Raw genomic sequence first — 25,693 nt, forward strand, 5'->3', positions numbered from 1 at the left:
TTATACGACGTAATTTGATTTGATGAGAGACTTTATGGTGTGGTTTGCGGTGGCCAGCAGTTTGTATAAGTACAATGAATTGATTGTTTCCTTATTTGATTTTGTTGTTGTTTCATCTAATGTTTTGTATTTATTTTAGTAGGAAGTGTATAAATAAAACATTTTCAACAATGTACTTAATGTTAGGAGGTTATTAATTACCGCGTTGTTGTAATCGGTCGAGATACGTCTTTATTATTGGTAATGTTTTCTTAAGAGACAGGAATTCTTTTATTCGGATGTTTAAGAGGAATTCCCAAGACGGGAATCCCTCCGAAACATCCGGTATTCCGCCATTCAAAAGACCGACAATGTCGTTCTTTATTCATTGTTTTTAAAGTACACTCATTCCTCAAGTAAACATGTTGTTTTAGTATAGTTTTTATTACATATCAAATAAACGTTCTCTTTCACCTTAATGCGTGTTCACCTTTATGTTTATGGAAGGTGAATTATGATGTGGCTCGACTACATCGGATACTGTTTATTATTTCCTACTCCCGTACGCCCGTAGTGCACTTTCAATAATGCAAATATTTATAATTCCGTCATGTCTGTGTTCAGAGCCGACTTGTACCAAATATTATATGAACATGTACGCCGTCGTATGTCAGAACGGGAGGCGATTTTTTTTCAAGTCCGGGAAGCGAAGTGAATAACAGATGTTTCCTTTTCATGTTTAGTATTTATAAACTTTTTTTATTTATGATACGTATGATTCCTTTAGTCGAAAATGAGCGGAAATAAACGGCAATGTAAATTTTTCTAGACCTCGTCACCTCGTGCTCTTGGAAACTGATAGATACAAGTTACAAGTCGTCCAAAAATATGTGTTCCATATAATCGAGTCGTTCGGCGTTCTATGATGTGTTGGTTAGTTTGTGGAAATCAGAGCTAGTCAACTATGAGATATTTGTCCTCTCATGTGAGATGAAGAGATCACACGTGCGCATCGATTTCTCGTCGCCTCACGCTGTTACCAGTCCACTGAGCACTGAAAAAATAGGTCACAGTGCACTCGGGATTTCGGTATTTATTAAATGTACGGATGTCGTACTGTATATCTGTGCTTCTTATATAGCTTTTGTTATACGTAAATCAAAGCTCCCCAAGTCTTATTTTAACGAGTTTTGGCTGACTGTCAATATTTAAATGAGTGTGTGTAAAAGGTCAAGGATAAGAGTAGGTTGTCTACATCCTCCAACCCTTATATATCTTTTTAATGTTTTCAGGAGTCTGCCAATTCTCATTTGTGAGTTGACTCTTATTATCTCACAGTATAAAACTGGGCTAATGTTTGTTATCATCAACCTAAATGAAACGTTTATGTGTACGATACGCAGCGTAGTAGGCAGTCATATTATCGCAAATCCCGCGGAAGTACAGCGGCTGATCTCCGTGAGCGTCGCGACATTTGTATCTCGTGTCGTATCCTGCGGACGGAAGCGCGCGGATGTTGCGTCACCGCCCGGAAATAGACGCCCTCTGTGTCACCGCGCGCGCACGTCACTGGCTCACTGCACGCCCGGCGCGGCCCGCCTCGCTGCCACTCACCGCACTCCACTCGCGTGAACTCTCACCCAAACACACCACACGCTCAATCATCACCACACTGCTAGGAAATTGCCGTCACTCAACAAATTTCATGTGTGTACCTACGTGCTTATCTCCTAATGTCTTCGACCAAAAACGCTGCCTAACAAATGACTCTCAACAAAAAAGTAATGACAGCGATTGATCTCGCGTCTGCGTTCAGACCCCAGAAATTATTTCCAAACGGAAACGGTTTCGAGATAATATTGCGATTTATCCTGTCCTACGTGTATCCGCCTGCACGTTTGGACCGAGAGCCCTTTTCTTTCCGGGAAGATAACGTCATGTTTCTCTTCAGAACGACGTCGGTGTTTCAAAATAACGTCAGGTAACGCGAGCGTAAGCACTAAGTTTCAATATTTACGATCCCGGCGAACACTTAATCAGCGACAGGAAGATGTTAACCGTCCGCTCATATATTAGTCCAATCAAAATATGGTAATGGGCGGCCAGGGCCTGCTGAATTTACTTGCGGAATCAATTTGCCCCTGTGAAATTTATGGTCGTGTTTCCCCAATTAACTGGCAATTCGGTGGCTTCGATTATTTCGCGTAAAATGTGCGGGCGACTCCCGCATCCGGTGATTACGTCGGCGCATAATTTGTGATGCGCCTGCGTCGAACGGAGCGCAGCCAGCCTACGCCTGCGCCCGCTTGATTTTTGTTAGATAAAAAAGGGAAGGGTTCGCCAGCGCCGTGCTGTGCTGTCTTGTACTTGGTTTGTTTGTTTGTTTTTAGATGTCGACTCTTTTGCACCTGCGCACGTTTTGTATTTCATGGTGGTACTGGTGGTAGGGCGCTCCGCCCGCGCCGCCGCCGGCCCCTACTTCCAAATGAGATTTTGCGAAATCGTTTTTGCTTTTATTTCTCGCTAACGTGAACGTGATGGTTTCCTTTTATTATTTTATGCCCTTATGCAAATTACCTGCCTTTAATATGCATCTCATTCGAAAACATTAATGTTTTGAAGTTTTATATAGGTACGATAACGCGGTTGAGAAATGTCTCATAATAATAACTTAAAGTCCTTTTTTAAGTTCGTCCGGTTTCATCTTTTTGTTTTTAAGCTTAACTTTAGTTCTTAAAGTTATTTATAGGAACATTATGTTTTTTAATCGCACTTAACTTATCTAAAGAAGCTTTTTTTCGAGCTCTTGTGGCATTACTTATAAAATGCTTACGAAATGATTGACAGCTATTGTTTAATTAGGTTATGGCTCCCGGGTCGTCCAGTGTAATGTTAGTCATTGATTATAAATACAATTAGTAATAAAATATGACGGTATGTTACAGAGTCGACGGGCAGCGTCGGCCTCGTGGGGCGCGTGCCGGCCACCGGATGCGCCAGCGGCGACATAATGTGGCTTCTTGACGAGCCTAATCAACCTTATGAAGGTAATTATAATGTTAACTGTTACTCATTCTCATCACACATGGCACACGTATAACGGAAACATTCAAACGTTTCAGACTGTGAACAGCTGCTCTGCTTTCGCTACTACAATGGCGAGGGCGAGGAGTGCGCGGCGGAGTCGCCGGCGCTACCCACGCGGTTCAAAGTGGACCTCAAGAAACTGCCGCTCCGCCTCAAGGAAGGCATGTCCAGGAAGCGAAGCGGCGACCACGTGTCGCCCTTCTCCTACAACAACGAGAGCTTCGAGATGAACTCGGAGAACCCTCCCCGAGTGGAGTTCGTCCCCGGCACCAGTCACGACATCAAACATCTCAGCGAGAACGTCAACAAATGCTCAATTAGTGCTTTAGAAAGTAACGGGAACAATCTCGAACAAACAAAATGTGATCCTAGTAAATCTCTAGTTAGTAGTTTAAGCCAAGAATCTCAAAATGTAAATAGTGAATCTCGGAGTGCTACAGACTGCAAGCCGACCTCGTCGGGTGTCAAGAAGAAGTGTCCCCCGCCCGTGGACACGGGGGGCAGTCAAGCGCTCAATGGTGTTAAGAAGAAACAGAAGGCTGTAAATAGCGGGTTTGATTCGCCCACTTCCCCGGGCACTGAGTATTATAAAATATGGTCACCAAAGAATCCTTGCAAGATAATGAAATTCGTATACGACGTAGAGGGTGCGAATGTGCCCAGTGATGCGGAAAAATCGCCGGTGCCACCCCTGCCGCCGAGACAATCGCACAAGCCGCTCGAGAGAATGCACGCATTATCCCCGCCCCAGGTACCCAGACATAGAAAGCCAAAAAAATTAACAAAGCCTGAGGACGCATTCACGTTTGAGTTGATAGATACCGATGAACAATTCTTCACCGACAATAACATAACAAACTCAGCTGTTCTACAAGCAGAAATAAACGATTTCAAACCTGGAGAGTTTTACTCTGGGAATCAGATAGCGACGTCGTCTACGGCGAGTTTTTGGCGAGGTGGTCAGAACGTCGCGCCCTTGGCAACTCCTGAAACTGACGGCAGCTTATGTGAATCTACAATCTCGAAGCTATCGAGGTTGAATGAGGAGAAGAAATCTAAAGAAGTACCTGAAGGATCGCCAAGCGCTAGTAGAAATAAGATATTGTTCATTAAGGATATAGGGCCTGACAACTACATTACTACGACATTTGCGAGGAAAGACAAGCCTAGTCCGCCTCCCGTAGACGTGGTCGATGGCGTCAACCGGACGCCGAACCACGCGAAATCTGAAGAAAAAGCACAGCATACTTTCTTGAATGATATTAGCAATCATTCTGAGTTCGAGGATGATAATAGAAATCAGATAGAAGAGAAAGAAATTACGATATTGAAAGGTCATAAGCCTTTAACGAGGCAGAATTCTGGTCGAGCGAATACGCCGACAATGATGACAGCGTTTTTGAACTCGTCCCACATAGATCCTCCTACGAGGGAGACGGATAACAGCACTAGTTCCAATGCACCTAGCTCTTGCAACTCTTCGCATTCCACATCACCTGTAGATGAATCTAGTAAGATATTGCCAAGTGTAGGTACTATGTTGATGAATAGGAAGTATTCGTGTGAGTCCTCTACGCCAAAGCACTCAAGCCTGCCAAGACATTTGATAAAGAATCTCGGCTGTGAAGGTACTCCTAAGCACTCTCCTAGTAAAACAAATAACACGAATATCTTAGAAAGTCCTGTAAGGCCTCATCCTAGGGTATTAACTCGAGTGGCCGCTTTAGCTGGTACAGCAGTTCCTCAATGCCCCCCCACTCCAACGCATCACGCTAGAAGACCCAGGCCTTTACCTCCACCGGACTTACACCCGCCTCCGATCCAAAACCCTGAAGCTAGATTACATGAAAACTTTGAAATGGTTGAATTTACCAATGAACTAAGAACGTCAGAGATAAGGTCGCCTAATATGGAGTTTGTTAATAGTAATCACTTTACGATAGTCCATGCGGGGCCGCCTGATGATGTGGTGTTACGGAGGCCAAGGGTGGAGGATAACGATGACAATGACAATGCTGTAGCGTCTCCTACACCATTGAGACATATGGCCGGTATAAGGCTACCGTCTATTCCGGAAAGGGCTTCAAGGCAAATGGCGTTGACGGGAGATTTTCCTGCTAATATGATTGGTGGGATCATTGAATGTGAAGAACCTTTGCCTGCAGGTGAGTTTGTTTTGTTTAACTTCAAAACAAGGGTAATAACCTCGTGTTTATTATTTTGGAAGGTCGTTTAGTTGTCCTTGTTAGTATCAAGACTCATTATTCAGATTAGTTTTTGTTTACTACAACTAACGCCATCTGGTGTCAAAAACTTAAAGTACTACTATTATACTTATTTCGATTTTTGTTTATGATTGTTTTTCTTTATTTTCAGGATGGGAAGCCCGTATGGACAGTCATGGTCGCGTGTTTTACATAGACCATATAAATAGGACGACGACATGGCAGAGGCCAGGACTTAATGGTAGTACGCCTAGATCACCAGCGCCTGAAGTACAGAGGCGGCAGTTGGATCGAAGGTAACATTTGTTTTAGTATTTTTTTGTAGGATATTAAAACTTTCGGTCGGTCTCATAACTATCGATATGTAGCTTATCGTCAAATTTTGATTAGTAGTTTTTTTCATACTTTTTTCATCACTTTGTCAGTCAAGCTACTTAACCCTTGCATGAAAACTAACTTCTAGTCTTTAAAGTTAATTACTATTTTTGCTCGCGAACGACGCGCACAGTTACTAGACCAATACATTTTTGACGGTTTCTTAAATCCTTAGGCCTAAATAATATAGCTTTACTATGTTACTGCATTCATATCTTAATGTATTTAATTGACTTACAAATATTTGACAACTCTTTAGTAAAACCAGTAGCATAGTAGCCAGGCCTAAGCCTATGCTACTGGTTTCACTATGTTATTATACTCAAATCTTAATATATTTCTATGTACTTGCAGATACCAGTCCATCCGGCGCACGATGACCCGCACGCAGCTGTCGGAGGAGGAGGCGGGCGCGTGCGCGTCCCCGCCGCCCGCGCACTCGGCGTCCACGTCGCGCTCGCAGGAGGTGCCGCAGGCGCCGCACCCCGCCGCTGACTTCCTCGCCAGACCTGACTTCTATTCTATACTGCATATGAACCAGGTATATAAACATACAACTTAAAACTCCTGTACCTTTAAACAAATTGTGAAACTGTGTGTCGCTTTCACGGCTAAGCCACCCGACCGACAGTTATGAGTTTTTGTATGGAGATTTCCCTGGGGAACAAAGAACTCTTTGTTTGATTCTGGGTCGTTTTAGCCTCTATATTGGGTTCACTTACTCCGTGAGGGGTCGATCCCGAACACAGATAGGTACAAAGATAGTTTAAAATGTTGTACCACTTAAAATCTTTATTAAAGTGCATTAAGAAAGCTTGGGAACTAGGACGGTAGTATAATACTTTGAGATCTTTGTACTCTGTATAATTAACTTTCTATGCGCATCTTCAATACACCATTTTATTTAAAGTGCAATTTAGATTTTTTGATGAACGTACCACTTTCGTCATCTGATGGATTAATGCAAGTTTGTTTAATATTGAAAAGTATAAATATGAAGTTTCTTGATACTTGCAATGTGCTTAAGAGCTATTAGCATTTAGCACTAAACATCAGCTCATAAAGAGAATCACTCAAGCGAGTTGCGACACTTGTGACTTTTTTTATCGGCAAATATTCGCGCGACTCTTTAAGTTAGTCATAATCACATGACTTATTTCTTTTCTAATACAATCTGCTTTTTTTACAGGAAGCGTCGCTCCTCTACAATGGCAACTCGACGTTAAAACACATGATATCAAAGATCCGTCGAGATACATCGTCGTTTGAGAGATATCAACACAACCGGGATCTAGTGGCGCTCGTCAATATGTTCAGTGAGACCGATAGAGACTTACCACTAGGATGGGACACCAAACTAGATCGGAATGGCAAGGTAAATGTTCGAAATAAATATAATTTGAGTTTTTAACAAAAGACGAAAACAATATTCAATTGGTAACAGTCAGTAACATAGCATAACCTTATCCCCGGTTTTTGAGGTACATTTAGCGGTAGTTCATCTATTCAATAGCGTAAATGTTTTAAATTGTGTTGACAACTAAACACGATTTAAGGTCTTGAGCAAGATAATGTTCCATTATTTTGATTAAACGGATACATCTTTCAATGACTGACTGACATCAGCTTTCACAGCAACCGTTATGTGACATTTTTGGTACCTTTCCAAAGATACACTAAACACAACCTTTATAACATAGAGATGTTGCTACATCTAGGCATGGCTGGAGACACGGGGATCGATTTTGTCATATTTGAGTTGAAGTTCATGATAGATGGATAAGTATGCGAGTTGTCTGACGTGTGGTCTTGTGTAGCGGTTCTTCGTGGACCACGTGATGCGGCGCACGACGTTCATCGACCCGCGGGTGCCGCGCGCCGCCGCCGCCGGCCCCTTCAGCCCGCTGCTGCCGCCGCGCCGCCGCCCCGCGCTGCACGACACGGTGACCGCCCTACCGCCTTGTACCTCCATCATACTGGGACTTGTCACCATTGTCATGCCATTGTTTGTAGAAAGTCTAAATCACACGTATATTAGCATTGATTTGCAAAATGTTCATTGAAACAGCTAATTTGAGAGGTACGCGAAACGCGCTGTACACGTGTACGTCTACGTACGTGTACGCTTTCGAAAGTACGTATGAAAAATAAGAATCTGTACGTGCTTCTCCTAAAATCCTTTTCGCTGAAATGTACGTTAATCATTGCTTTTGTATGCGTCGTTTAATTTGTATGTTTGATGAAAATAAATACAAGAGATGTAGGAGTGCTGATACAAACGTAACACTTCCCTAAATCTTTACCTACTTTTCTTGTATTTATGATACGCCTTTTGCGCAGCATCTCGTTGCTGTATTCGGACATACAAAGTTAATGGGCGCCTACTGTAATGAGTGTGATTTAGACTTTATTGTTTCGTATAAATGGGGTCTTTATTTGTATCATTTTCATGTCTGTAGCTGGGTGCATGAATTCATTATTCACTTGTATCAAGTTTTTGTGTTGCAGCTTTCAATAAATGGGGTAAAATTGAGCTTTCGTGGGATTTATAGCTTCCATTTAGTTACTATGTAAGGGATGTTAAATACTTTCGGGATAATTACAACACTACATGTTTTTGTTGAAGTAAATTATATAAAAAAAATTGACAAACCAAATCATTGGGAAAAACTCATTTTAAATACGAGAAAACAAGGACTTATTCGATTATTACATGACATTTGCGGCCATCTGTCAGTAAACGATGAGTGGGTTAAGTAACCTTAAAACGGGCATTCTACAAATGGGTGGCTGCTTAGTTTGAATTGATCGGGAGTTAAAAGCCTGTTCTGGTTGTCAATTTAGACAACAATAATAAAGCCATGTCAAAGAAGGTCTTCGGTTGGCATAAACAACTACGACACTAAGTTTTATCATAAATTGTCCATTATTTCGAAGGTACAAGTGGCGACATCTACATTCGTTCATCTGCACTCTCATTGGTTTTTGTTTGTTGTTTGGTCGCATGGTTTGGTTTTATGTGTTGTGTTGTCCTTGTATGTTTGTTAATTTGTTTGTTTGTATGTCTGGGCACTGGGCATGATGTTGGTGTTGCTATTCTTATTATTATCGTTTCGTTTGTGCATTTTGCTTGTTTTTTTCGTTGTCGATTGTTTTTCTGTTGTAATATGGTATTTTTTGTTAAGTATTTTACTTTTATTTTGCGTATTTTATAATGTTTTTAATTACTTTGTGTCAATAAAAGCGAAGCACGCCTTGCGGGTTATCTTTTCTAACCTATAGCAACCTTAAACTATTCCTTATTTTGAAGTATACACGTTTTTGTCGTACATAAAGATTAATATCAAAACAAATTTTACTTACAAATGTCCCACTGCTGGGCAAGAGTCTCCTCCCGTAATGAGGAAGGGGTTAGGCCGTATTAGCATATTTTAAAAAAATACGTTTTTTGAGAAATCAAGGTGCGTCTCGCTTTTTTGACGTGACGTTTATTTATATTTTGAGTTATATTGTTGTGAAATGAAAAAATGCAGTGATAGCCGAGTGGTATAAGTTGACACCTTCCACGTAAGTGGTCGCAGGTTCGAACCCGAGGCAACACACCAATGACTTTTCGAAGTTATGTGTGTATTAGAAATAATTATCACATGCTCCAACGGTGAAGGAAAACATCGTGAGGAAACCTTGCATGCCTAAAATTTGTGTAATACATTTATTGAGGGCATGCAAAGTCCCCAACCCGCACTTGGCCAGCGTGGTGGACTCAAGGCCTAATCCCTCCCTCATTACGGGAGGAGACCCTTGCCCAGCAGTGGGACATTAATGGGTTAAAGGAGAGATAAAGGAGAGTGTTGTGAAATATGTACTGATTTAGTTTATATGCGCAGGCGCCGACTCCACCGCCAAGGCCGCCAATCACAGCGATGGATGTACAACCACATAATACGCATCAAGAAATACCTGTCGCGTACAATGATAAGGTAAGTTAAAAGAAAAATAACACAAAACATTTTAGCTTACATTTAAAAACATATATAAATAGTTGTGGATTAGATTGTTATATAATCATGAAGTTTCGGGTTGAACTCTCTGGTCGGAAAAAGTACAATTTTCTCACCAATTTAGAAACAATAGTAGGTCAGAGTTGAGTAATGTGTTTCATATATTAGGGATACAGGCTTGTTACCTATATATGGAACTAACATTGCAAACGGCGAAACTTGAGAGTATTTCATCTTTGTATAACTACTGAGCTTAAGATTTTATATTTTGACCTTTGTATATAAAAGTGAGATTACACAAAAACATGCTTTAACGTATAATTTGTTTGTCAGGTGGTAGCGTTCCTCCGTCAGCCGAACATAATGTCGATCCTGCGCGAGCGCTGCGGCGGCTGCGGCGGCTCGCTGCGGGAGAAGGTCAACACGGTGCGCGTGGAGGGCGTGGCCGCGCTCAACCGATACCAGAACGACGTGCAGCTCACCTGCTTACTCAGGTCAGTCACTTCACAATGTCATCGTCAGCCTAGTCTTTCTTCCTACTATGTCGAAGTCCACTTCAATCCTAAATGGATGCAACTGAATACCAATATTTTACATGGAGCGACGGCTTCCACAACTCACTTACCTGGGTTATAAGCACATACCCTTCGGTAAGACGTGCCTTTCGGAACACGAGTATAAGATTGTCGCCCATCTACAGAGCAACCTCGGCAAGCGTAGCTTAACTTAAAAGATCGATCCGCGCGGCTGTTGTGAACTAAACTACAAGTTCCTTACAATACAAATATGGTAATGAATTTAAAAAAATAAGGTTAATTAAGTTTTTCAATCACTAAAATTGGACTACTAATTTCTTCCCTTGAAAATGAGTTAGATTGCTGGATGAAAGGCTTGGTCCGATATTTTCCTACCATAAGATTTCTAGGCGTTGTTCTTGTAAGCACTGAAAAAAACATACAGAACAAATATTTCCTACCTTTTAATACAATAGTATCTAACGTTAGTTGAGACTTATTATATCAAGAATAATTTCCGACTCTAATCTAAATTTAGTAAATTGGACTATACTACCTGCAGTTTTTATGAAAAATAATCAACTGTATGACCTTACTAATAATTGATATTTACGCTAGAGGGCGTTACTGTGCTTAATACTAAGTTTTAGTACATCGTTTGGTCTAAGTATCTCTTAAATTTATAGTAATTATGGTCTTGACTTTGACCATAATATTGAACTTTATTTCTTCCTTCTTAAAGTATATATCATCGATCACTTTTATGTTCCATATTGCGTCTAGTCAATAAGAATTTAAGTGCTCTACTTTATGTATCAGAAATTAAGTTAAATAATTATTATGGCACACCTTTTTCGCTGCTAATATCACTTAATCGTGTGTGCAATTTAGTAATTATCAATAAGTAGGTTAGTGTCGTAAATTTTCACCAGGTGTCGCTGTATGTCAGTGAAAAACTGTGATATTATTACTACGTACAGAGGTTTTTGCGTGTTTAGGATTTAAAGATTTGTTTTATGATTAATACACGTTTATTGTTTTGAACTTTTATTATTTTTATTCTCATGTCAAGGTTTATAAGGTTTATTATCACTTAGAAGCAAGGCAATCGAGAACTTCTAATGAGTTCTTTTAAACATAGAAAAAATAGGAGCCATATGTTTTACAAATGGAAACGTGTGGCGCCCTAGACATACACAGGTCATATCAATGACGCCCTTTATAAAGATCGTAGTAGGTGCGAAGTACTCGTAACCGGTGGTCCTGTATGACAAGATGTAGGGATGTGAATGAAGCAAGGGAAGCTAGCAAGGATGGTAGCAAATGGCTTTCTTTGGTCCCTGTGTTACCCAATAGGGAAAAAGCATGTTTTTTGCATGTGTCACATCGTTATTATAGTTACTGTTTTTATTTTCCCTAAAAATTCACAACTAGCGGTACCTAGCGACAATTCGTCGAACTACCAAAACCCCACAATTACAAAAGTGACACAGTTCCAAATTCAAAATACTAATATAGTTTTAATGCCATACAATTGTGCGGCACAGATCACAAATCATACAGCCAGTAATGTCATACGCAACGTATAGTTTACAGTATTGCCAGTTAAAATTACTAATAATTACAGCAAGTGAATGTATTGCTATTTCGTGTCCTGGTTCACTCGTTATAAAGCTATATTTTTAGTTATTAGAGCGAGGTTTCGCTAATGGTATACTGTTATTTTTGTTATAACGTTGTTATGTAGGTACTGTTTTGGAAGTATATGGGAATATATTTGAATGTCTTATTACGTGATTAATTCTGATAAAAAAATATCATACTGTGTGTATAGAATACTGTAAACTAATTTGTCGAAACTGAGTCATGATCACTTTAAAAGACAAACAAATTCTTATATTACAGACTTTTAAAAATACTAGCTAAGATATGAGCACTGATAATTGTGGAGAAATTATGAAACAAATTACGGGAATTTTGTGGTACGGTAACTAACCTACCTATACATGAATCCTTTTTCATTAAAGACTGAAAGCTTTCCTTTTAGGAAAACATTTAAAATATCCATAAACTTCATAACAATAGTGTAATAAGTAGAAAAATAATATTAAAGAAATTATTTAAGGATGTCCTCCACAATGAACTCTGCTAACCCCCCTGCGGTCAAAGAGGCCCATGTTTATAAGAAAACAGGGAAAACATACTAATTAGTAACTGTCTATCCACTGCCTTGTACTTCATGTTAATTAAATAATTAATTCACAATAATGACGCATAATTACTATCATTTATTCATTTACGCGGCATTACAACAATAGAGGTAATATTATCCTCAAGATACTTTTACACCATACGACACGATACTAGAAAGTATACTTCGCTTTCAATAAAATCGATCTATTCATCGGTTTTCTGCAAAAGTTAACCGTAATCCTTGTGTAGTAATAAGTTTACAGATATTATTATAAGATTAGCACGTTACTCGAAAATCGAAAAGTGGTGACTGCTACCAAAACTATAAGCACATCAAAATATCGTCTAATAGGGTCCTATTTCTTAGACATTTCTCTATTGCTTTGCAATAGGATCTTCTTGCTGCCTCCATGATCCGATACTATTAGACTGCTGTTGTAGTGCGATTCTCTATAGTCGGTACCATCGATTATTTGACTATTTGACTTTTATTTTAAGACAACTCCAGCCCTAAGCCCTTGTATCGCAGGGACTTTTACACACACAAACAAGGAACACAAAGTACAACCAGGCGCGAAACAACTATTTGTGGATCGCACAAATAAATTGTTCCGTGTGGGAATCGTACCCACGACCTCACAATCCAATGGTAACGGTGTGGAAACCTTATCCACCTACGTCTTCCAGTCGTGTTATAACCATATCGTGATCGTGTCGTCGCCTCTAAATGCAGAGTATTCTTTAATAAGTACCAATTATATTGCATAACACTGATTCAGCTGCAATTTATTGAATCATCGGTGACGGCACCATGTGCTCAGCATTGCAATTGATAATTTACTTGTAATACACAGATTTACTGTGGTACAGCGCTACAAATAAATATGATCTGATATTGAAAGTATAAAGGTAATAATATATGTAGGTAATGAGTAAGTATTTGAAGTTGTTATTTACACATTATAATGTGTTTATGTTTCGCGAAAAAGATACTGGTAAGGTACGGGCATGTAAACGAATAATAAATTAAGCAGGTACTATAGAAATAAAGGCATTTTCAGCTATTTAATTTTCCTCGAACATAATGGTCACAATCTTTATTTATTAGTTTTACAAAGATTTGCAATTATTTCTTGCAAAAACTAGTTCAATCATGTCGTTGTTATTCCTTTTCAGTCTATTTTTATGGCGTATAAAATTATAAGAGCTCACTTTTGTCAGTGTTTCTGAACATTTTAGTAATGTTGTATGCATTTAAACAGGCTAATAAGGGCTTTATTCACGACTTAATACGTTTATTTCTCAATAATTTCTAAAGACAAATATCTGCTTAGTGTAGTATAGTTACATATTTTATAACTAACATAACTTTAGTACACTTTCTTAACACAATATTCTATGAAGAATCTATCAACTAAACTTTAAGAAACATTGCTTTTATTAGCTTCCACACGCATGCGGCTTTGCGGTTAAACCGACGAGTACATTTCAAACAAAATCATTTTATCACAACAACCAATCAAAATAACACCTTACCACTTTCTAATAAGCTTCAATATTGTATAATACTCGATAGACACAATTAAGTGCTATTATGTCCAGTGCAACGACAGTGGTGCGAAAATTATACGTTTTCTAATAAACTCGGCTATCGGCTTCGCTCCCAATGTTGTCAATATTTATGCACACGACTGTACTATGAGTCAGACTAAATAAGCCTTGTTGCAAGGCCGAATCAATATTTTACTGCACACAGTAGTAGGTGTTAAAAAAATTGTTTGTTTAAAAAAATGTTTTTTGTGGTTGTCAGGAATTTAATTTCAGATTAAAACCTGTTTTACCACTTTTGAGTAAATATCGTCTGGCTGTTAGGTGGAATTTAGACATAATTTTATATATCAGAAAGATTATTCGACACTAATCTGTAAGTTGCAAAACTGACACTTTCTTCAAGTAAAAAAAAGCGTACTGGGTAAGGCGTAAGGTTAGTTAAGGTCGAATTGAAGAACTTATTCCTTATTTTGAAGTCGGTTTAAAAATAGGCGTGCTATTAAGAAGGTACAATAACAAAGTAACAAATGAAATCATTGCGTGCTCCCATAAATTGAAACGCCAAAAGCTTTAAATCAACACTTTAAAAAGCAAATAGACTTGCAAAGACTGTTTTCTCACTATTTTCTAGGAACAAAATGTAACAACTTGAGCGTCAATAAATTCCCATCTGACTGTATTTCCTTTAGTTTTTAACCTGAAGATGCGTTATGGTAGGTCAAGTTTAGTTTTTGTCCAGCGTCTGCGTTCGCAGCTATTAATTACTGCGAATTAAACCTTATGATACAGTTTCACTGACAAGCTATAAACTAGAAGATATTGTGCTAATAAAATGATGAATTAGTAGCGCAATAAAAAATAAATCAACTAACTAAATTACCCACGACTAAATTCTTTTAAGGAGTAATTATTATAGCTTAGTGCTGTTGTAATCGACAAAGTCTTGAGCAAAAGTTGTTATACTGGTACAAAAGCGTAGTTTTGACGTGATTGAATCACAAACATAAATCCAGTTTGACAAAACCTAGTGTCAAAGTCCTTCAAGCCGCAAGAAGAGTTTTCGCGAAAAAGCGAGAAGTGAGCGAAAAAGAAACCTGAAAGATATTGTTTAACTATATCATATTATATTAAGTATAGCAAATGGATTTGCAGTTTTTTTAAGCTATAATATATATTTTAGCTCACATCTTTTGCTTTAACTGCGCCCTCAATTCCTTGACGGATTAATAAATCCTGCAACAACGTAGTTATTATCACAACTGCTTAACAACTTTTTACTCTATCTTAAGTACATAAGGTGCTATTTTCTTTGCCAAGTATTGTGTAAAAGAAAATATTTCATGCCCCTGTGATTACTTAGTGATATTAATTGCGGTTATGCGAGTATAAAGTTAACTAGTATGATGTCATATTACTGGTTTGGTCCTAAGATTGAAGCTAGATTGTATGCTGTTTTGCCAACGTTTTTTTATCTGTTAGCACTTATGGAGATTTCTCAGAAAATCTGGTTCTAAAGTATCTTTTAAACCTAAGAGCAAAATATTTTTCAGTAGAAATGCGTTACAGTGTAGGTACAAATTTTCTGAAAGTCGTCGTGGTTACCTACTGAGCTGAATAATGTCTAAAGTTTTATTTTACTATGTATTTAAGTTATTTCATAGTAGGTACGGTTGTATTTTAATGTCTTAAATAACCTTTTCTGTACTTATTTTTAGCTTTTCGTCCGTTTATAATCATAGGTTACCTCATTGGTCATAATAAATGAAATAATCATTGCACAATATAATAAAGTAAGTACATTATATAAACCGCCTTCCGACAAAATCATGCCTACTTTATAAACAAAGGAACTACCTATTTATAAGCAGGGAGTTTTTTGACCACATAATACTTATTAAACAATATTGCGATACAATAAACATTAAGTGGGTAGATACTACCTATTATTTCTAATGCAATATTTTTTTCTATTATGAAATCTGTTGTCATTTTTTTCTTCCCGTTTAATTTAAAGTACCTATATTTTAAGAGGCCTTGAAATCGGTAAATGCTCATATTATGTGAGGGTGATAAGCATACGAGAGAGTCTTGTCACTCTCGATAAGACAACTAAAGCACAGTACACTATTATTCTTCCTTAAGGATATTTCGATAACTTAAACCATTTCGAACTGTCAAATGCTTGATGTTATATTATGATTTCTAGGTAAAAGTCGAGACTTATCTGATAGTTAAAGCGTATAAAAAAATCTGTCTGTTTTCCAAATGATACGGCAAGCGAAACTTATCCAATAGTGCCGACGGTAAAAGTTATAGGATCAAGCTAAATTCCCATGGGGGTAGACAGTTAAGTAACTTCAACTTGCGCAGATTTGCACGATGCAGTTTAAGATAAATATTATGATAATCGTAATAGTAGCGTAAAGTTGTTGTGATGTAAATACGACGTATCTGAATGCAGGGGACGATGCGCTTGCGCCGTTATACTTGCAAATCTTGTAGGGCTAGTACTAGTAAGGTAAGTGCAGTTTTGAAGAATATTTTTTGCCATTTTTCTATATTTCTAATATCATTGTTGCATACATGTGTAATGTATGTATCTAGATATAAGATACAAGGAAAGTTCTCAGAACAATTACTTAGTTTAAATGATTATGGTAACCAGGCTAAGGGCTATCCAAAATTGCTTCAAAATCCGTCAGTTGCGGATCATGTGGACTAGAATTAACACACTTTTTGCATTAAATCAAGTATCAAAGGTGATTAAGGGTGATGTTTTAGCGCAATACAAAAGCTTTTTTAAAATGCATTAGTTTTATATTTGTCAACCCTATTCGTAAATTACTTGTGTGATATAAAATGTACTGATGTCTCCGTTACTGGGCCTACATGCCCTTTTCTAAACTCAAGTGCTACTAAACTACCATTATTATACGTAACGGGTGTTCAAAGTAAACATAATGTGTTTGATATTCATCTGTTGTTGGAAAATCCAGTGGTATTGCATTACTTGTTCGGTAAAATATCTTAAAGATTATGACGAGACTTTCGTAATTCGTACCTTCAGCTATTTATTTATGTGTCACAACTTACAACCTTTACAGGTGTACTACCCAATGCGGTAGATATGTATAGTAATTATTATATTATTTAACTAGCTGACCCGCGCAACTTCGCTTGCGTCACCTAAGAGAATAGGTCAACATTTTCCCCGTTTTTATAACATTTTTCAAACAAACAAACAAACAAACAAACAAATTGTTCAGCTTTATAATATTAGTATAGATTATTAAAAAGTATATTTAAGTGATTGACTGTATATTAATAGAAGGACCTGCTCCAAAAAGGGTTTTGTCACGGGTGACAAGACAATATCATTATCACAGTTGTAATTTCGTGTTTTAAGACACTGCTTTTGTTTTAATTTTCGTCTGGTTTTACAATATTTGTCGGTTAGTACAACAAATAGAACTTTATCGGATCTTCATGTAGTTACACTCATCGGGTAGCAAGTAAGTATTCTAACATCCGGTCAACATTATTCAGTGAAATCGGTTACACTTTAATTACAAACTAAGCTAAACACTTACTAAATAATGACCTATTTCTTTATCGGGAACCTCCGGAAACAAAGCCCAAAGACCTGTCTACGGGTTTTGTTAGTAGACACCATTTAAATAGACAGCCTGTTTATCAATCGTCTATGTTTGTAGTGTGGGACGTAATCATTGTCAAACGATAGTACGGTCGTTAGTAACGAATATGTAAAGAAAGATACAGTAATTAGAACGACGCGGCGACGATACGAAAGCATGGTTGGTTTCGCCATTAATTGTTTAGGTAAATGTATAAAGCGTATAAAAGACTTGTAGTTAATTTAGGTGTAAAGTTTTATGTGAACGATGTTCTGAAATAGGAATTTTTTTTTACTTGTAGCGTATTATCCACTAGAGGCCACCCGTGTCTACGTTGAGTTTAGTTTTTAGCTCTACAACTATTAATCATAGCCTTCCCTTATCAATAAAAAGAAAACAATTCTAACCAGAGTGCGTTCAAAGAAAAAAATAAACGCTTCATCTTTATTTACTAAGATAAATTTCATAGAACACTTCGTAAATTATTTTGCTGACATTTAAAATTTACAAGTTAAAGAACCGAAAATTGTCCTTCAGAAACAATTATGTAAGCTCTTTATAAGAACATCTTTATTTAAAACACGTCACTGCCATGTCATCTAATGTCACGGCATTTGTATAATTGACTAACAAAAGCGCCTGTCTGTCTATCCTTGTATCCGTTTGTACAGTAGATATATATAATGGCAACAAGGGCGTTCGTATATTTGGCCAGAGTAAATAGCTAAATACATAGGTAGCTGTTTATGTGTTTGTTTTAATAAGTAGGTGAGGTAAAGTGCTGAATTATTTAGTTTGAAGACTACATACATTGTTGAATGTCATTTTTGTATGTAGAGGTCTTTTTGAAGTTAAATAAGGTATATAATTAAGTCTATAATGGGTAGGTGTCGTGACTAGGATGCCTGGAGGTCGACGACGTCAAAGTAGGCTTCGAAAACGCTAGTGATACGACTTAGGACACTTTTCTGCAGAATTTGTGTGAGACAGGCTATGGCACAGATACATGGAAGATTTTAGGGAGAAACCTTTGCCCAACAATGGGACAATATATAATTGTGCTTGTACACAAGAGGTGTCGAACTTGTAAGCCAATAAAACACAGTATGCTATATAATTTCCTTCTGATAGTCTATATCATCGTGAAAAGACAACATCATTAACTTCCATTTGTTTTGCTGCAGTATTTAGTCATTGTATCTGCTGTGCAGTGATGCCTAGATTCAGAATTTCTTAAGATATGAATGCAGCTTTTTGAATATGCAACATGCATGACTATAAAATTATGTGCGACACCTAAAATACCACCTGAGTGAGGTCAGGTTATATTCATGCGTTCTCATAAAGGCTTGTTAATATGTATTGTAGGTACTAAACTTAAGTAATGAATGGCAGGGAAACCTAAATCAATGGTCGACCTGATGTGAATTAAATCTTCTATATCGAATCAGAAAGTAACAGTTAATATTACGAGATAATTGACATGTTTAGTTATTTTTCTTAGTTTAAACGTCGGTTCCGATTAAATTTGCATATTCTGTGGAAAGGTTACCGTCTACTGTTTTCCTAAAAAGTCCTAAAAATCTGGTTGTCTTGTCGCCCATGATAAGACATAGGGATGGTATGTGACCTCTTATCACTGACATGTACATCATTACTCACTGCACATATTTCAACCATTACCTTCCACCATTAAAGTTTTTAAAGCCTTATCGCTGATAATGCAATATTTGTTTACATAATTATCACATCATCGTTTGTAGTATCGTAATGCATACGATAGTTAACTCACTACTGTATTGTTAGGGATTATCTCGTTTAAATGACGGTGTGATAAAGGGTGATTAGGTTTGACCTTTGGATGCTTTTAGGCTTCTGTTTGTTGGTTTAGGGTATGGTCATGGTGTCACACTGATTGTTGTGGTATTCTTCAGAAATAGTTTTTGATAATATGCAAGATAAAACATTAATATTTTTGCTTACTGGTCTGTAAACCAAAGGGTGGCAAGCTTTGGTGTGGTTTTTTCTTGATTTGGTTAGCCATATTGAATGTTTTTTTTCTCTGTCTCATTGTAAGGTTAATTGAAGTAAGCTCTTCTACCGGTCTCTATCCAGGGCCATACCCTGTCAACCATCTAGATAGGTGTTCAAATTGTCACGCAAACGTTTTCTTAACCACCTTGAAAGTCAGTCCCAGTTATTTTTATAGGTATTAAGATTAGTATTAGGCTTAAAGAGTTTGATAATGGGTTAAATAGAAGTTGTGGTTGTTTTTTTTTTTAAGAACACCTTCTGCACTAAGTTTTGCTCTTGTGTAGAGAGGACTTTTACAATCATACAAACAACGGACGCAAAGTACAACCAGACCCGATACAATTGTTTATGGATAGCATAAATAATTGTTTCGTGTGGGAATTCTAGAATAGTTTTAGAGAAAAATGCTTTTGAAATTGACCCCATAACCTCTCAATCAGTGTTCGTTATCTAACGCTAACTGGATACAAATATAAAATACCATAGAACCGATTCTTGGTAAAGTCAACTTTGATGATCTTAATGTGTTCCAAGAAGCAAAGCTTCTGGTTATTTATTGGTTCAACTGTGACGTTTATAGGTCATAAAATATTTGTGGCATTTGAAACTAATACTTAGAAAATCTATATTATGTTACTTTTAGGATAGATCTGATTTGGGTTAACGGCTATTTTTGAGTCCTAATGTCTACAAGGATTACTTTTTACAGTTTCTTATATCAAGTTGAGCTCACCTTGCCGATCAGTGAGTAAAGCTGTTTTTAGCACTGATATTTCATAGATGGGTGGCCACTTAGTGGTGTTTGAGCTGAGCGTCTCTGTGCTAAGTGTGTTTAACAAACGTTATGCCATGTCAAAGGACTCAAACGATTTTGACACTCGGCTAATTAATAACCATACGATTACACACGTACAACTACAATTTCTAGCACATGTATAGATAATTTCATTACAAATATAAAAAAAGTGAATACAAAAGTTATTGAAACGGGTATATCAGATCATAGAGCACAAATATTAAATACTAATTTAAAGGTAAAATACTTACAAAACATAAAATATCAATTTAAAAGGGATTATCATCCAGAGAATGTTAAAAAATTCATTGAAACCATAGACAGAATTAGTTTTAGCGAAACATTTACAACAGAAGATCCGAATGTAGCTTACAATTTTTTTATAGAAGAATTCAAACTATTCTATGATCTTTGTTTCCCACTTAAACGGGTAATAATAAGAAAAATGGGGAAAAGATATTGGACCACAAAAGGAATAATAATATCTTGCAAACGGAAAAGAATATTATACTCAAAAACACAAAGAAAATCCGAGGATACAGCACTTCGAAAAACATACGAAATTTATAAAAGAACTCTTAAAAAAATTATTACTTACAGACAAAAACAGGCTAATATAGATATAATAAATAACTCTAATAATAAAACAAAGGGTGTATGGCAAGTTATAAAAAATATTACTAATGAGGAAGAACGGGAAAGTTTTATAAATATTATAGAAGAAAACAATACAAAGATTAGGTCTTCTGAGCAAATAGCTAATAAATTTAATGAAATGTACACAGATGCAAATTATGATCCAAACTTTAATGAAAATATCTATAAACCTTTAGGGACATCTACATCTAATTCATTATATATGGAACCAGCTAACGAGCAAGAAATGTTAAAACACATACTTTCACTAAAAAATAAACACAGCACTGGAAATGATGGAATCTCGTCATACATAGTAAAAAACTGTGCATCTTCAATATTGAAACCTTTGACCCACATAGCTAACTCCATGATTTCAAGTGGTATATTTCCGAGTAAGCTCAAGGAAGCTATTATAAAACCTATATACAAGAAAGGTAATAAACTTCATGTAACAAATTATAGACCAGTAGCATTACTTCCAGTGTTTTCAAAATTATTTGAAAAAGTTATATATAAGCGTATAAGCATGTATTTAGATAAATATAAACTACTTAATGAGCAACAATGTGGATTTCGGCAAAACCGATCCACGTCATTGGCAATTTTTAAAATATTAAAAGGTATACTAGACGCGATGAATACTAAAATTCCTACAACTGCCATACTACTAGATATGACAAAAGCATTTGATTGTGTGAATCATAATATTTTATTAAAACAGATGGAACATATGGGAATAAGAGGATTAGGTTTAAAATTGATGGAAAGCTACATAACTGACAGGAAGCAAGCAACAGAAATAAGAAATCATAACTTTAGCACTAAAACTATAGAATACACGCGATCGTCATATAATAAAATGAAATTAGGGGTACCGCAAGGTAGTATACTGGGTCCTTTATTTTTCCTAATATATATAAACGAATTTCCAAAAGTAATACAAGAACAAAGTATATTATTTGCGGACGATGCGTCCATTCTCATCAATGGTAAAGATAAAACAAAACTAGAATACGAAACAAAAATTAACAATACAATAGCTAAAATAATTGAGTGGTTAAAAACATTAAACTTAAAAGTTAATATAGAAAAAACTAAATACATACAATTTCGACCATATCAGGCTTTACATAATAAACTTAACGTAAATTATAAAGGAAACCAAATAGAAGAGGTGAGCTGTACAAAATTTTTGGGATTATATATGGATCAACATTTAAACTGGAAAGCGCATGTAGAATTTATAAATAGCAAAATTAGATCATATTGTTACACGTTGCATGTTATAATTAATACTACTAATATAGAAACAGCGAAAACAGCATATTATGCAAAAATATATTCAATTCTTAATTACAGCATAATTTACTGGGGAAATTCTGTGGATTCCAATAGCACATTTTTATTACAAAAAAAGTGTCTAAGAATTATACACGGTTTAGACTATGAAGAATCATGCAGGCCAATATTTAAAAAACATAAATATCTAACATTAACTAGTATATATATTCTTAATGCAGCCATTTTTGTAAAAGAACATAACTCATATTTCCCTGAAAAAAATTCTCTCGTGTACAATAGCAGATTACGTAATAGAAATAATATTATCTTACCACAAGCAAATAATGAAATATATAAAAGAAATATGTACTTTTCCTGCATCAAAATCTACAATCATCTTCCAAACAGTATTAGGCAATTAAATCTAATGTGTTTCAAGAAAGCCCTGAAAAATATATTACTTAACCATTGCTTCTATAACCTCAACGAGTTCTATGAGACAAATATAACATGAGTATACTACTAATAAAAATGTATAAACACGATTGATATTGTATTGTTAGTTGATAGATAACATTAGATTAAGAGTGTATAGGATAAGTTTACACCTAAAAAATTATAATTATAAGCTATTGCATGCCTTATGAGGTAAATTGTGCTGTACTTCCTACTTATAAGATCACATTTATTGTATTACCACAATTTTAGCAATAAAGACATTTGAATTTGAATTTGAATTTGAATTTGAATTTTCGAACACTAGCAAAACACCCACGGTTAATTGCAAACATTTCCATATTGTAATAATGACTAATTAATTCAAAAACATATTCGTGCATTACTCACGAAGCACATCAATTTATATGGATATCTTATTTATACCGCTAACTAAAATATTGAAACAAATGATCAAAACAATTATTCATCGGTACCAAGTATAGAGGGAAATGCGTAAGTCATTGTTTGTTAACAAATTAACCCGTTTAACTAACAGTTTGTTGCGTGAAATGGAACATCGTTACGTACTGAAAATTAAAAAATCAGTGATTGGTTGCTTTGTTTTTAGCTACTACTACACTTGTTATCTATATTTCAAAATTGCTATACCCTCTTATTCATAAAAATATAAAAAGTTATGAAAGGCTTATGAAATGTTTTGTTTCTTTCACTACTTAGCGAAATGAAAAAGAGAAAACATATTATAGTAGCTTTTTAACTAAAGTAGGTTTATAGTGTGTTAATGAATAGAAGGATTAATTAATAGTTTAGAAACTATGATAGCATTAATACCTTTTTATTTGTCTCCAGAGAAAAGTTCAATATTTTAACAGTTAAGCTTGAAATCTTTTGCCGAGATATACTTAAGCATCCACAAACTTTACATAAGATGGACAAGAAATTCTACTTTCCTAATATTTTTTATACAAGTCCCAAAATCAGTTCCAACGAACCAAAGTTTGTGTCAAAAGAAGACCTCAAATCACATTTTACATTTGACCTCAAACTAAAGTATTTTAAAACCTTGAAGACGTCTTTGGAGGACACAATAAGTATATGTTCCCATTACTAAGGATCAAAAGAATCTCTATTATTTCAATACTTGGAACAAATTCTTAGTAAAGTTGTTTATTAATTTTGACATCGTTGACAGTTAACGTCCGTTTGACAGCTTTTAATTAAACATCGTTCTGAGAATTTAAGTCTTACATTGTTTTGTGACGAGCTTTGTGCTTCTACGATGATAAAGTCAAATCTTGGTGTTGTTTATAGCAAACTATGTAGATTCTGCTCAGTATTCGACCGGGTGAAAATATCCAGTATTAATCCAGATTTATAGGTCATACATACATACAAAATATCACGCCCTTTTCTCATAGAGGTAAGCAGAGACCAAAGAACGTTATAAGCTATCAGGGTACTAAAGGAGATCATCCAGGCTCCATACATTTTTGGGCCTTTTTCAAAGTGCCGGCCAACAAAAAAAAGTGGCATATATCGATAGAACTAGCCATTTGAAGCAATAGTTAGTATGGCACGAAACCGGTAGGATCGCTTTGAACCGAGTTATACAGGTTTGAAGATTCATAATATTCAAACATTTATTCATTTCTACAAGTGCTGTAAAACATAAATAATGATTAATTTTGCTAGAATTAACTATCTAAAGCAATTTTGATTGTGAAACGACCACTCTGAAGTTGATTTAAGGTCGTAAGCATACGTATCAACTCGGAAACGGGTCGTCACCGTATCAACTCGAGCTCATCAGGATTATTTGTATGTAATTCCCTATTGTAACACACTTATCGGAATCGTTATGTGATCGCCCCGGCTCACGACGATGGGAGTGGTGCGTATGCGCATTATGCATACACCAGCACCCAGGGTGGAGTGCGGGGCTATGTGCAAATTCCGATAGAAGGGCGGGCATACCCTCTAAACCGCAACATGCGTCCTCATAACAAGGGCCCTCATCACAAATCGTGCCCGAAGCACAAAATATTGTTCCACATGCCGATGAGTCGGACATAACAACCCAACGGCAACACTCTAGGTGACCTCTTACCTAGACGATGGTTTGTTAGTTCCACACAATCGAGGGTGCGGAGCAACACTGAACGTGATAATTATTTACATAAATAATTATCACGTTCAGTGTTGCTACATTATAAACGTGCTATAAATTCACTTTTGACTTTATAATACCTTTAATAAATTAAGACACAGGAAACAACTGCTAGTAACACTATTTTAAAGTATATTTTGCTGGCAAAACGACTTGAAACTTAGATATTAAAGAATGTGAATGTTGCATAATAACTGTCCATATTATTATTTTATCAATTTTATTGACATTGTTTTTATGCCTTGTTCCAAATCCCAGGATTCATTTACACAGTGTAGATACTGTAGGTAGGTATATCGAATTAGTAATGACGAGCGCTTAACGTATTACCTACAAATAAGTTTAAGTTAGGTTTATATAAAATTCGCCTTGTAAATACGCCTTTAGTATAGCTGTACCGCTAAAAATATTGAAGGTCACATTAGGGACGAATATTTTACAAGATTTTTTCGGTCGTTCATCATAAATTCATAACCTAGACTTGAAGTTTTTGACAGTAGGTATTGTATGATTTATTAGACTTCTTATCATAAGAATATCACAATTGTGTGATTATGTTATAATGATTGATAGTTTGACAACATTTTTATATATTAAAAGTAGCTTAAAATATGTAAAAACGTGTATTTTCATACATATTTTTCTAATTTGTCAAACGGCAATCTTGCCCTTCGTCAATCAAGCAATGATTTTCTACCAATCCTATTGCCCTGGCTTCGTCCGGTTTAAAAAGTTGTTTTGTAAAAAAACCTTTAC

At 36.2% G+C, this 25,693-nt stretch overlaps 1 protein-coding gene across 4 annotated transcripts in view; it reads left to right on the top strand.

The window, feature by feature from the left end:
• Nucleotides 1-25,693, top strand: part of Hecw (Hecw ubiquitin protein ligase) — a 117,180-nt gene that overhangs the window by 41,353 nt on the left and 50,134 nt on the right. For 3 of the 4 annotated variants that reach the window (XM_076113821.1, XM_076113822.1, XM_076113824.1), the window contains 8 exons: nt 2,925-3,026; nt 3,102-5,231; nt 5,443-5,587; nt 6,021-6,207; nt 6,856-7,041; nt 7,484-7,609; nt 9,554-9,646; nt 10,001-10,161. In XM_076113821.1, the coding sequence (XP_075969936.1) occupies nt 2,925-3,026; nt 3,102-5,231; nt 5,443-5,587; nt 6,021-6,207; nt 6,856-7,041; nt 7,484-7,609; nt 9,554-9,646; nt 10,001-10,161 (3,130 nt within the window). The remainder of the gene's footprint in view (nt 1-2,924; nt 3,027-3,101; nt 5,232-5,442; nt 5,588-6,020; nt 6,208-6,855; nt 7,042-7,483; nt 7,610-9,553; nt 9,647-10,000; nt 10,162-25,693) is intronic. The other variant, XM_076113823.1, reaches the window with a different exon arrangement.

Source organism: Anticarsia gemmatalis, chromosome 4 (genome assembly GCF_050436995.1).
Source record: "Anticarsia gemmatalis isolate Benzon Research Colony breed Stoneville strain chromosome 4, ilAntGemm2 primary, whole genome shotgun sequence".
Taxonomy (NCBI): domain Eukaryota; kingdom Metazoa; phylum Arthropoda; class Insecta; order Lepidoptera; family Erebidae; genus Anticarsia; species Anticarsia gemmatalis.